Here is a 14,417-nt window from a genome sequence, read left to right as displayed (position 1 = left end):
CCGATTTGAACCAACCCGATTGGATACAGTGAACGATCTCTCCATCCAGGCTACTGTCCGCTGATATATGAGAGTCCAAGTACGAGTATCTGAACTCCTTGACACCCTTTAACTTCATATCTTGCATCCATACTTCGCTCTCCTGTCGACCATTAAAATTCAGATACTCCGTCTTCTCCCTGCTAATTCTCAAACCTCTCCCTTCCAATGCTCCTCGCCATCTCTCCAACTTTCTCTCAACCCCATCTCTACTTTCATCCTCCAAGACGATGTCATCCGCAAACAACATGGTCCACGGTGCCTCCTCCTTTATATTTTGAACACTATCATCCATGAGTAGGTTGAACAGATATGGGCTCAGAGAAGATCCCTGGTGCAGACCCACTCTCACACAGAACTCCTCTGTTGTTCCCACACTGCTCCTTACCCTCATCCTTAAGCCTTCGTACATGTCCTGGATCACTCTCACATACTTCTCTGATGCTCCTTTCCTTCTCATACTAGCCCAAACTTCCTGGCGTGGTACTCTATCATAAGCTTTTTCCAAATCAATAAAAATAAGGTTTAACTCTCTTTGCTTCTCCCCATACCTCTCCAGTAGTTGTCTTAGTGCAAAGATTGCATCGGTAGTACTTCTTCCCGGCATAAATCCAAATTGTTCGTCTCCCTCCTGTGTTTCTCCCCTTACTCTCCCCTCAATTATCCTTTTGTACAGTTTCATTGTATGCGACATTAATTTAATTCCTCTGTAATTTTTACAGTCCTGTATGTCTCCTTACCCCTTGTATATCGGGACAATATCACTGCATCTCCATGCATTTGGGATTTTCTCCTCATAGATCTTATTTACCAACCAACACAGCCACTCAAGTCTTTCCTCTTATAAACTCTTCCACACCTCTACGGGTATGTTATCCGGCCCTGTTGCCTTTCCATCGTTCATCCTCCTCACTGCTTGTTTGACTTCCTCCCTTGAAATTGCTGTTGTTCTCCTATCATTTGGTTCCCCATCCTCCAACACTCCTCTTGGTTTTCCTCATTCAAAAGTGCCTTGAAATATTCTTTCCATCGGTCTCTTATTTCATTGTCATCAATTAGAACTCTTCCTTCCTTATTTTTAACCTGCTTGATATGCGTAAAATCCTTTGTTGACTTCTCTCTCTGTCTTGCTAGTGTAAATATCCTCTTCTCACCTTCCCTGGTTTCCAATTTATCATACATGTCCTCCCTTGCTCTAGCTTTCTCTTGTGCTACTGACCTGTTCGCTTCTTTATTTGCTTCTCTGTAGGCTCTTTCTGCTTCTTCATTTTCCATTCTGTCATATATTTTCTTTGCCTCCTTCTTTGCCTCATTATTCCACCACCAAGATTCCTTATCCTGCAGTGGGTCCTTGCCTGATGTTTTCCCTCATACTTCTTCCCCTATCTCAATTATGTGCCTGCTGTTTGTTGTCCACCATGTGTCTGGATCTTCAGCTTCTACCATCCTGTCCAGCACTCTGATTTTAAACTCCGCTTTCAACTCCTGATCCTTCAACCTCCACCATTTAATTCTTGATGGCTATTGTTGTCTGTCCCTTCTTTCCTCTTTCATCTTGAAGTCTATCATGATCAGCCTGTGTTGAGGTGCGACACTCTCGCCATTGATAACCTTAAAATTCTTTATTTCCTTCAAGTTATTTCTCCTACACATTAAGAAATCGATCTGATTTGTCCTTCCTCCACTGCAATATGTCACATCTGATTTTCCTGTTTCTTATAAAAAGTATTCAAGATTGCCATGTCGAAAGCCACTGCAAAATCCACCACATTTTCACCTTCTTCATTTCTCTCTCCCACACCCCATCCCCCATGTATTCTCTCAATAACATTTCTATTTCTTCCCACATGGCCATTCAGATCACCCCCAAAGATGATTCTCTCTTCCTCACCCATCCCAGTGATTTGTGCATCCATCTGTTCCCAAAAATCCTCTTTCTCTTCAATACTACAGCTGACCTGTGGTGTGTAGGCACTGATGATGTTAATCGTGACTTTTCCATACATTAGCTCAATGCTCATTACTCTGTCACTACACCTGTTTACATTCACAATGTGTTTCTTCCACTCAGCATCCAATACCACTCCCTAGCTGTTAATTCTGTACAACAGCCTTATCTATCCATGTATCCATGTATGCTTCACATGTCTGGGGGGCTTCCACTCATACTGCTCTTTTAGACAAGGTGGAATCAAAAGCTTTTCATTTCAACTCCTCTCCTCTAACTGACTGTCTTCAGCCTCTTTCTCATCAATGCAATGTTGCAACTCTCACTATATTCTACCGCTATTTTCATGCTAACTGCTCTTCTGATTTTGCTAACTGCATGGCCCTCTCCTCCCGTGGCCTCGTTGCACAAGACTTTCTTCTTTCTCTCACCCCTATTCTGTCCATCACTCTAATGCAAGAGTTAACTAGTATTCTCAATCATTCATTCCTTTCTCTGGTAAACTCTGGAACTCCCTGCCTGCTTCTGTATTTCCACCTTCCCATGATTTGAACTCGTTGAAGAGGGAGGTTTCAATACACTTATCCTTCAATTTTTGACTACCACTTCAGACCCTATTCGGGGACCGGAATCTCAGTGGGCTTTTTTTTTTTTTTTTAGATTTTAGTTGGTCTTGGCCAGTATCCTTCCTACATAAAAAAAAATAAAAATAAAAAAAATAAAATAAACTGAGTTTCTCATACAATTAGTTGGTTGGTAAGTTAACTAATACTGTAATTCTTTACATGAATAAATGAAAATATAACATACTGTGTTAATCATTAATACTTACTGATATATTTTGTATTACTTTTACCTATCCTAACTGTATGATAAATATAAAAAAAACGTGATACTGTGGCTTTATGTAAATTAAAGTTATACACACAAATGAAATCACATATGCATCTATCTTCTATGTTTGGGAGAGGTGAACTTGAATGCCAAAAACATCAACAATTCCCTGAGGTATCCTATGATAGTATCCTGTCCACATACAAAACCTAAAGTACTGATAGGGTTATTACAACTAGCATGAGACTGACAAATACCTGTGTGAAAGTGAAAAGTATTATAATGAACAGCAAACAAATTGTATAAAACCTAAAATATTAATCAGTATTCACATGGGTATCACTCATATATATGAAATGAGCTACTTATAAAAATTTGCTTGCCCTTTTAAGATGATATACAATCTAACACAGTGCAATGAAAGTACAGTATTCTTGCATTATTTAGTTGGGATTACCAGACTACTGGTGTCACAACTAAGAGTGGCTATTTTAAAATACAATATCATAAAGGACCTCCCGCCACCTTTGAAGTAGCCCAAATTTACACATGATGAATTTCTACTATGTATCAGGTATGTTAGTATGTCAGAGCATTTTTTTTATTCCTTTCTGACCTTCAGCCAGATTTAAAGAATTCCTTAGCAAAACATGTCTCACATTATCCTAAATCCTGTATCTGAATATGATTCAAGTTTACTCCATGATTTTCTCCTCTGTACAGGAAAAATATTTATAATTTTTTTTTTTCTCCAATTCATGGTGCAGCGTCAACATTTTAATCACATCTCAGCTAATGTGTCAATGTGACAGTGGTTGTGATGGAGCTCAACAGGCAGGGAATTCATGTACAGAGGTTATGATCTGATGGTTCTTTAAGGGGTTATAATTTAGAAAGTAGATAAAGCTGCATTAAAATGTAATAATCTGAAACTTGTAAAATTAGTTAACACTAATAAAAAAAATAAGATGTTGATCATAAACCGATTCAACACTGCTGTTGATAATAAAAATATCCATTCACGGCAGAACAAACTGGCCACATTCAACTAATGCTGTACAATCTTTAGCCAACTACCAGCCAATAAACTCCTCATGGTTAGGGACTGTGGGGGAATGAGAATGTCACTGTTTCATGTTTGGCCTGAGGTCTTCAACTTGTACAATCAACAAGAAAGCCATGAACAATTCTGACTATATTTTCCTTTTCTGCTCAAGTCTATAAAATATTATATAGAGAGGTAAATCTAGCCTAATAACTTGCATAGTTAATCTTTTTTTCTTTTAGATATTTCACAGAATCTATAAGAAAATTAAAGAAAATAATTCTGTTTTAAATTATAAGATATGTGGGAATAGGAGAGAAGAGAAAATTGAATGTGATAGAGATGAAGTGTCTGAAGAACACATATGAAAGTGAGAAATGAGAAAATGCAAGTGAAAACTGGTGTTAGAAGAAAGCTGGGTGCTCAAGTAATGCATAAAGAGCTATGATGGTTTGGGCATGTAAAAGGAATAGGAAAAAAGAGCAATTAGTGAAGAAAATATATGGATCTCATGTAAGTGGTGTGTACGGAAAAGACCACAAATGACACCCAACATGTTTTGATAAAGATGATTTAGGATATCAAGTTGGAGATATATGTATGCAAATATGCAAATATACAAAGACTATTTCAGTGACAGCTTTTTAAGTCTTCATTTTTCAAAAGAAAGATAGACTCTTTCACACTTCAGTGTTCTTTGGTATTTTTGTTTGGGTCCTTACTATGCACAATGTAACCAGTCAGGTCCAATGAGTGTTACAAATAGTAACAATGGATAAATGTACACATTTAAGAGTGACAAAATATTCTAACCAACACAATTTTTAATACTGATATCTTTTTCTTCAATGTACATAGTGATCTAAAATTGTACGCTGATCTGGCTTTTAAGAATATGCAACATCAAAAAAAGAGCAAATGGATTCTACTAAAATATTTAGCAGATACAATAGACTAACAACATGACACCATTATGCATAATGAAACACTAGTTATGCATCCATCAAATCATACAGAACACATGATACATATAAGCAGTTATCCTATATCAATGGAAGTCATTCAGGACATATTTATCTTTGTAACAATGAAGGATATTAGCCTTACACAAGGGTCACACAGACAGAAGAATGAGAAAACCAATATTCAAACAAATCCCAAAGTGCTTCTCAGCATGAAAATCCTCCACTCTTATAACATTTCAACCAACCATTCTATGCATACTAAAAATTAAATTCCTAAAATAGGAGTTCATGATGTAAGTTACATGGAAGCTTTGTTGTTTTCAGCTCTTACAGTCTTTCTTTCTTGCTTCTGACCACAGTCAATACTACAATTAATATTACAAAGATTTTCCGCAACAATGTTCTTTACTTATACTGAGCTAAAAAGGCAGTGTATGTGTGTGAGTTGCTCTGGTGAGTAGTGCCTACATGTGTGTGAGTCTTCCCTGATGGTCATCTATGACACAGTAAATGCCGGGTCATGTTTGTTCTCATAATTCGTCGGGCATTGTAAGCATGTGTTAGTTTATTCCAAGCAGAGCATTAGTAATTATTAGTTATGTATATTGCTCAAGGATCAAAATCATATATAACATCACATTAGCATGATCTATGATTACAGTTCTTTTCCAGAGGCAAGAGCTCATCAGGTAGCAGCACTGTCAACATCCTTCAAGTGAATAGGTAATAAAGCTTCACAAATTATTTACTTGAAGATTTTAGGACATGGTAATGGCCTTCTGCCTGACACTCTCTGGGCTGTAATTACTTTACCTTGTAACTTGAGCATCTTAGCCACAGAGAATGCCAAACAATCATTCTAATCCTTATTAGAAAAATATCACATAAACCAAAAATTACAACACAAAAGTATTCTATAAAGCATAAAATTCCTTGCCATTATTTATCATTCATTGGTTTTGTTCAACATTTATTTTAGGCTTCAAGATGTGCTACTGAATCACTGTCTACCTCTGTATTGCCACCATCCATTGCTATTTTCATTGCTAATTTTAGTTAAACAATAATAATTAATAAGTGTGTTCCTTGAGCAGCTATCTACAAGGTCAAGTTATACTGGATTCTATAAAATACAAAATAGGAAATCCAAATACTTTGCAGTAGCTTTACATAATTAATCACACAAAACATATAAAGCAACAAAACAACAGCTGAAACAATGGACTACATTACATCATCAATTATTTAATGAAACTGAAAATCTGGAGATCTACCTACTACAAAACATTTTTCATTACTAAAATGTTTGCCAAGTGAGGATTTTTGATACTCAGAGAAAAGTCAGTACATTTCAAGCTAAGGAATATAACAAAATAGATTTTCTATCACTTTTACTTGTTTGTCAGTGCATTCTGATGCATGTTGCTTGGAATTCTCTGTAGGACCAGCATATCTATCTGGTTTTATCCAATTTTTAGTTCTTTCCTATCTTTCATTTTTTCCCTCATTTTCTACAGAATACCAAACCAACTCTCAACCATCTCTCCTGTCCTTTCATGATCTTTCTTATAATTTTCTATTACTGTATCTGCTTTCAGCTCTGAATCTGGAAGATTTTGCTTTAGTCACCCTTTCTTTCCCAAATTCTTTCTGCATGACCATATCTCTCAATCATGGTCTAACAAACGGTGCTAGGTAAAAATATATAATAATAATAATAATAATAATAATAATAATAATAATAATAATAATAATAATAATAATAATAATAAAATAAATAATAAAATAAATAAATAAAAAAAGTGGAGTGTGAGAGAAAGAGTGGTAGATATAAAAAAAAAAATGCATCGACAAAAGCAAAAAAGATCTTTTTACCATGGCCATCCCACTGAAGCAATTCCAGGAAACAGGCATCAGAATTGGCAGCCTGATAGACATGAGAATTAATGACCTGACACTGGTGGTGGAATAAATAACACTGCAAACCATAATATTGAATTTTTGTTCTCAAAAGTCCTCAGGTGTGACAAACTTCAGCTCATGTGGTTATAATATAAAGTATCTATAATCACACTTAATATATCTAAAAGCAAAAACAGAAACAAAGAACTTCATAAATCATTCATACTTAATGACTGATGTTTACCAGCTAACCACAACTTGAGAGTACTGCAGTGATGCAAGTGTGTGTGTGTGTGTGTGTGTGTGTGTGTGTGTGTGTTATCATATAAACACTGGGAGAGAATTTTTCAGTATGGTATCTTTCTTGGTAGTGAAAAAAATGTTTTCTTTTTGGTGTATGTACCCATCACATCATAACTACAGCACATCCTGGATAAGCTCATTCAAAATACACTGTATATAATCATAATGGAAAATTTACAATGACAAAAAAATCCTGAATTGGATGAACCTGTGATCCCTGACTAGGGCAGAGAAAATAATGTTGTCAAACCACAAATAACATGTACAGTCGTACCTCGGTACTCGACCTCCTCTATACTCGACCAAATCGGTGCTCGACCAAAAAATTTGAGTAGAAAATGCATCGGACCTCGAACAGATTTTCGGTACTCGACTAGCCGAGTCGACCCGAACGCGCTCCTCGGCCCTTCTCGGCCCTTCTCGGCCAGCGGGTAAGCGTCACTTCGACTCAGACCGCCAGCGGAGTAAGACGTACGCAGTTTGTTCGAGTATTTCTTCCCAGATTTAAACTTTTTCGTGTTGCTCTAGCCCTTAATAATGGGTCCAAAGAAAGACAGTGATAAGGGGAAGGCAAAGAGGAAAACAGTGAGGACCACTATTGAACTGAAGAAGGAAATTATAGCAAAATATGAAAGTGGTGTACGAGTGTCCGACCTCGAGTCGCAGTATAATATTTTAGGTATTATAATATTTTAGGTATTTTTCTTAGTGGTAAGAACGGATTAAAATACTTTCCATTATTTCTTATGGGAAAATTGGTTTCGGTGTTCGAACAAATCGGTGCTCGACCACCACCTCAGAACGGATTATGGTCGAGTACCGAGGTACGTCTGTATTTACCTAGTTGTAATTTATAGAGCCTGAGCTACACTCATATGTGTGTGTGAGCGCACGCACGCGTGTGTGTGTGTGTGTGTGTGTGTGTGTGTGTGTGTGTGTGTGTGTGTGTGTGTGTGTTTCGTTGGGTGGATGGATGTGAGTGTATTACCTCTAGTTGCAGTAAATGGTCAACATAGTAATATATGCTGCAGAGATTTTAAAGTATTCATAGTTTCAGGTGTACTTTGTCATTATTGGAAGTCCAGCTGTGCACCTTGTCACACAGATGTCCAGCATGAACTTCCTTGGTTGTGAGACTTAGAAACAATTAAGTGCTGTGTTAATAAACAGTGGTTTTGAAAGGCAGCAGCATATTATTCCAAACATTAAGAATGAAGGGTAAGGTGGGGAAAAAAAAAAAAAGATGAAAAGCTATCAAAGGTCATATTTATTAATATAATTTACAGGAAGTGGTGTATGGACATTTCTAAAAAAAATATATAGATTTGCAAAATTTCAGCAATTAAAAAAAGAAAAAAAAATTCTGTCTGGGTTAATAATGTTCAACCAGATTTATGGAATACTTCTTAATAGCTTTTCATCTTATTTCAAATTCTACTCTACAGTACTGTAATACTTCTTGTCTCTTACCCTTTACATCCTCCTCTTCTATGGTGGTGCTGGAATCAGTGCTTTCCTTAACCTGTGACCCATCTCCCTTTTTGGTGATGATGGAACGGCCTGAGGGCAGAGGAACAAAGTGGTAACTCTGAAGGGGATGACTGGCCAGCTCAGCCACTTGCAAGTCTACTTTGCTGTCCCAGTTTCTTCATTGCTACTGTGTTTTCTACTGGAATACCTTTACCTATATCCAGAATTTTTTAATATGATATTGGAAAATTTGGTCTACTTACCAAGCCAAATGAAAGTAAATAAAATGACATCTGATTTCTTACATAAACTGCTCCCTTATTGATTTCTAGATATGGAGCTCATACTACATCTTGTGTATTTGTGACTCATTCATACACAACAAATTCTACTAAAAATGGGTATCACTATAATTCGGACAAAGATTTCACATTTTACTGTGCACAAAGTGAAGGCAGAGTAAATATCTTTCTTTGTTTGATATAAATAACTACCATCAGGGCAAAGGTTGTCTCATCTAGAAATGCCCACACTATAAGATCTATCAGTCAATAAGGAATACAGATAAGAATGTATAATGGCTACCATTGACTTGTGGACCTACTGTAAAGTTACTGATATTATGAGAATACACACACACACACACACACACACACACACATATATATATATATATATATATATATATATATATATATATATATATATATATATATATATATATATATATACCCACATAATGATAATAAGACCAAACAACATCTGAGCACAAGAAAGTAGCATAAAACAACTTGACATGTAATTGCACCATAACTCATGATTTCTATAACTGTATAGAAAAGAGCAAACACATTGACTTGCTGTTTGCAAAATGTTCATATATATATATATATATATATATATATATATATATATATATATATATATATATATATATATATATATATATATCCATACTGTTAATTCATATCTTCAATGCACTCAAATTAAAAAAAATTTTTGAGAGATCAAACATGGGAAAAATCTTAATAGTATTTATGGAGAATGTTATGACACTAATAAGGTCAAAGCTAGAAAAGCATTCAAGGAATCATAAACTTTATAAATTTAGCCTTCCATTTAGCACAAGCAGCAGCTTCAAAGGAAAACAACAAAGATTTCCCATCCACTGCCTTACTTACCCAATAAAAGTAAGGCACTTTGATGGCAGAGATTCCTCTACTTTTACTGAGGCTTAGATTGAGATCTCTTGAAACTGCTCCTATTTTTTTTTTTTTTTTTTTTTTACAAAATGCAAAGCCATGCTACACAAAAGAAATGATCATGCACAATGAAGGATTTAATAACCAACTCCAAACACACATTAAGTGAATGATGACAGCCATGGGATATTTAGGTGGGGATAATGAACCTTTTAATAGTTTCATTTTTGTGTGAGGCAACACTTGCATTGCCTGGTCAAAATACAGACTCCCAAAGAAATTCTTTATGATTTCTGACAGTGATGGTTCAGCACTGACACTGCTGCAATGAAAATCAAGGTTGGTAATCGAAGGATGATCACAGTCAATTGCAAAACTCCCAATCTCATCAAGTTGAAACTCTGCCATAATATGACCATTACGTATCCTATTTCACTCTACTTCACTCCTCTTTTTATACAAGGTTTATTTGGGCCTACATATAAATGAAATTAAGATAATTAATGTAAACAATTAATTCTGAATCTGGTAACATGCTAAAGTTTTCTTCATTCATCTTTAATGGATTAATTATCTAGTTAAAAATAGAAATGTAATGCTGAATCATATTATGTTATTTAGAATACTAAAAATGATTAATTAATCAATCAATCAATAAATATTTGCTGCAAAAGTATACACACACACACACACACACACACACATATATATATATATATATATATATATATATATATATATATATATATATATATATATATATATATATATATATATATATATATATATATATATATATATATATATACAGTGGAGCCTCAGTTTTTTAACTTAATTCATTCCTGAATGAATTCACTGCTAAGGTGGCCACTCTCCTACATCTCCAGCTTAGAAATATTTTATCCAGAAAGGATGTAATGAATGAACTTAGTGACACAGAACTCATCAAAAGATATTGTTTAGACCATGCAGGCATTCTCTTTGTCACCGATCAGGTGAGGGAAGCCTTACAGAGTGACACAGAGAAAAGCAACCCATTCATCACCAAAGTGAAGGTGATCATAACACTTAGACATCTTGCTGCTGGGAAAAACTACTGGGAAAATGCAGTTGTGCAGTAATGATAACATTGTGGGTCATAGAGAGAGCCACAGGAAGCTCAGGATTACTCCTGAGTACTGAACCTTGTTTGTTTACATTGAAGTTCTTCAACGGGATCACATTTAACTTATTTCAAAGATTTAATTACTGTCTTACCTTCTGTATCTCTCCTCCAAATATATAAAAAATGAAGGAAATATTTATAGAAACTATAAATTAGTAGTAAATGGCAGCTTTTGCTATGTCTTGTAGTATTTGAAATCATGTAACTTTGTTAAAAAACTGCATTATGGTATGGCAACCGAAGCAATTGACCTAAATTTTTGTTAAAAAAACCAAGCTATTCATTAAGGGAGACATTCAGTAACTGAGGTTCCACTGTGTGTGTGTGTGTGTGTGTGTGTATATATATATATATATATATATATATATATATATATATATATATATATATATATATATATATATATATATATATATATATATATATATGTATATATATATATATATATATATATATATATATATATATATATATATATATATATATATATATATATATATATATATATATATATATATATATATATATATATATATATGCAGGATGTTTCTTTAAGCATTCATCTTGTATAAGAACAGTGCACTGTAAAGAAGGGTAATGTGCAGCGTCCTGTGCAGGAAGTGCACATACTGAGTAACCCTGCATCCAATATGTGTTTTTTTTTTTTATACAGTTTTTCAGTATGCGGATAAACAAATCCATACATAAAAAAAAAAAAAAAAAAATGCATATAAAGCTTTGGGCATGGATACTAAATGAATTTTCAAAACTTGGTAACCTGTAGTCCCAAACTTACTGAATAAGCAGTTTGATATGTATAATACCCGTTTGAACTTTCTTGTTGTATGGATACAGGTCAGTATTTCAGAATCTTACTTCAATGAATAAAGATAAGACTGGGTGATGGAAAAATAATAACATTAATGATAAGGGATGTGCAATTCAAAGACCTAGTATGAAGATTAAATGAATTATCCATAAGCACAAAATTCTTGATGCAAAATTAATGAACCAAATAATGAAGTTCATTAGCCATCTTTTCAAGTCCACCTAACTCTTGTATTTTTCTATAACTACACAAGAAAAAATAAATACACAGCATATCCCATCTATGTTATTCTATAATTACAAGGCATGTCATTTAATTTTGTTTTTATTTTTTCGGACTGGAATGAATCACAACTAAAATCCTACAATCCCTACAACCAAAAAAATTCCATCCAATGTTTATCAGCTGACATCTTACAAAATCAACATCTAATCTGTATAGGGTAGGATCTCAAATCATTACAACTGATGCTTGGAAAACCTAAAGGTGATGGCCATTTTATATCCCATGTGCTCAGTCTTTTGTTTTAGCAGGAAAAATTATGTATCTATATAAGCTATTAAGAAACATCTAAATTAAACTATACTTTTTTAAGTTGGCTGGCTTCAGAAGCTCATAAAGTATAGTCTTTCATTAGTACCCCAAAATAACTGTCCCTTTAATAATGGTAAAATATTGATTTTCCTAAACCAACAATTCTCATAAGATGGTATTATTCAGAGAAGCTGTGTAATAACTGATATGTTTTGATTTTCTGTCTCATTTTGTGTTTCCATTTCATTTTTGTGAAAACTATTTTGATACAGATTACACAGCCAACATTAGCTTTAGCCTATATGTGATGAAAAGCTTGATTTAAAAAAACTGTATGAAAATGATGTGCAATTTGTACCCAACGAAGCAATAACATACCATGCAGGATGAGTATCACCTTCACTCTCCTAGTCAAAATTATTGCTATTTAAATCAATGGTCTTTGAAAAAAACAAAACAAGAATGCAAACAACAAGCACAAGACTGCAAATAATGTATGATAAATTTATATATGTATTGAAAACAAAAGTTCTATCAAAGTAAAACAATACCACACAGAAGCATTGCAGCGCCGGAACGGGCTTACCACTTTCTAGGAGAGAGGACATCATAGTGCCATGGGATTTACCACAAGATGGGAGAAGAAGACAGAGTGGTATTAGGAACATATGCCATCACGGGTGTGCAACTTATGCCCTATATATTAGGTGTTATGGGCTTGTAAAATGAGGGAGGGTGGATTTTTAAAACTCAGCAAAGCAGACCTTTTTCTTGACAAATTATACAAATTCTCAGATTTCACAGATAGAGAGTCAAGTGCCATAATTATGCAATTCCTTCATCACGATCAGGTCCCAATTTTCACACAAGTTCCTCACCTGTAAAAAATGCTAATTAGAGAACCTTAACTTTTGTGGACACTGCAGTCAGCACTAGGTGAAGTGTTGCCTTGTCTATAATTAGGGCACTTTGCCTTACATGAGCATGGATGACAGTACTGAAGGAACAAGACTGTATACTGTTAAGAGTGACTCAGTGGAAATGTTACATGAAAGGTCTGCCTGCTGAGTGGTAAAGACCGATGAAGATAATGACACAAAACTTGATACATTGTGGAAAAGAACATCAAAAAGAGGACACATAATTTTCTTTAAACTCTAAGCCATCAATATGATCAGAATATAGGAAAAAGATATTATACATTATATCATTATCATAGTAAAAATTAATTGAATTGGTTGTTATTTGTTTCTGAACAGAATCACAGTTCAACTGGATTAATTAATAACTGACATATCTTTACTGCATTTAAGCATCAAATTTTTACACACACAGATCATGATCAATTTTATTTTTCTTACAAATAATTAGTATGTAATTGAGAAAACATGTTAATTATTCCTATTAAAGCATTAATAATTAGTTGAAAATAGAATAATTACCAGGTGCTCAAGAAGTGAAGGGAAGAGGTGGGGAAAACTTCAACTCTTAAGTTGCATCATCACTACTGAGGTCAACAACTAAACTACTACAACTTTGTGGACTTGAGAGGTGCCCTAAACAGCTTACTCGTACAGCATTTAAGAATTCAAGCATGACTGGTTATTTACTTTGAATGATTACTCTTCAGCATCATTCTGAGGCCAATTCCACTAGTCAATGCAACTGCCCGACTACTCTACAGCACACTCCACTTCTCAAGCCACATAGGATCCTCAACATTATACTTTGCAACAAAGGTGTGTGTTCAAGTGCAGAATTAAAAGAAGAAATATGTGCTAGCCTCTTAGAAAGTCAAGGCTTGGCACTAATTAAAAAGATGTGAGAAAATTACATCATAAAGCTGTATCAGTAAATCACATTTCTTATTCTGTGGCAAGAGACTGGTTGTACCTCTCATGCAGTGACTGCCTCATACAGCTAAAGGTGACTGTTCCCTGCAGCCATATGGGTTTCCCCACAAAGCTGTGGGTGATGGGAATGTAACAAGATATACAAGTACAGCTCATGGCTCCACTCTTCATGAAAGTTCTCTAAATTATCAGCATGAACCACAAGGAAGGTGGAGCCCAGAACTAACAAGCAAATCTAGTTACAGCCATGCACTTGACTAGCTTTACTGTGGCTTGGCTCCAAAAGTGAGCCAGAAGCCAGGACAGAGCTAATGGAAGGATGTAGCAG

At 34.8% G+C, this 14,417-nt stretch overlaps 1 protein-coding gene across 1 annotated transcript in view; it reads right to left on the bottom strand.

Annotated features, from left to right (window-relative positions):
• Window positions 1-14,417, bottom strand: part of LOC135103684 (calcium/calmodulin-dependent protein kinase type II alpha chain-like) — a 166,001-nt gene that overhangs the window by 50,597 nt on the left and 100,987 nt on the right. Inside the window, exon 12 of the mRNA XM_064010255.1 lies at window positions 8,507-8,596. Within this exon, the coding sequence (XP_063866325.1) occupies window positions 8,507-8,596 (90 nt within the window). The remainder of the gene's footprint in view (window positions 1-8,506; window positions 8,597-14,417) is intronic.

Source organism: Scylla paramamosain, chromosome 9, assembly GCF_035594125.1.
Source record: "Scylla paramamosain isolate STU-SP2022 chromosome 9, ASM3559412v1, whole genome shotgun sequence".
NCBI lineage: Eukaryota > Metazoa > Arthropoda > Malacostraca > Decapoda > Portunidae > Scylla > Scylla paramamosain.
The sequence above is the reverse complement of the archived record's forward strand: the minus strand, read 5'-3'. Positions and strand labels throughout refer to the sequence as shown.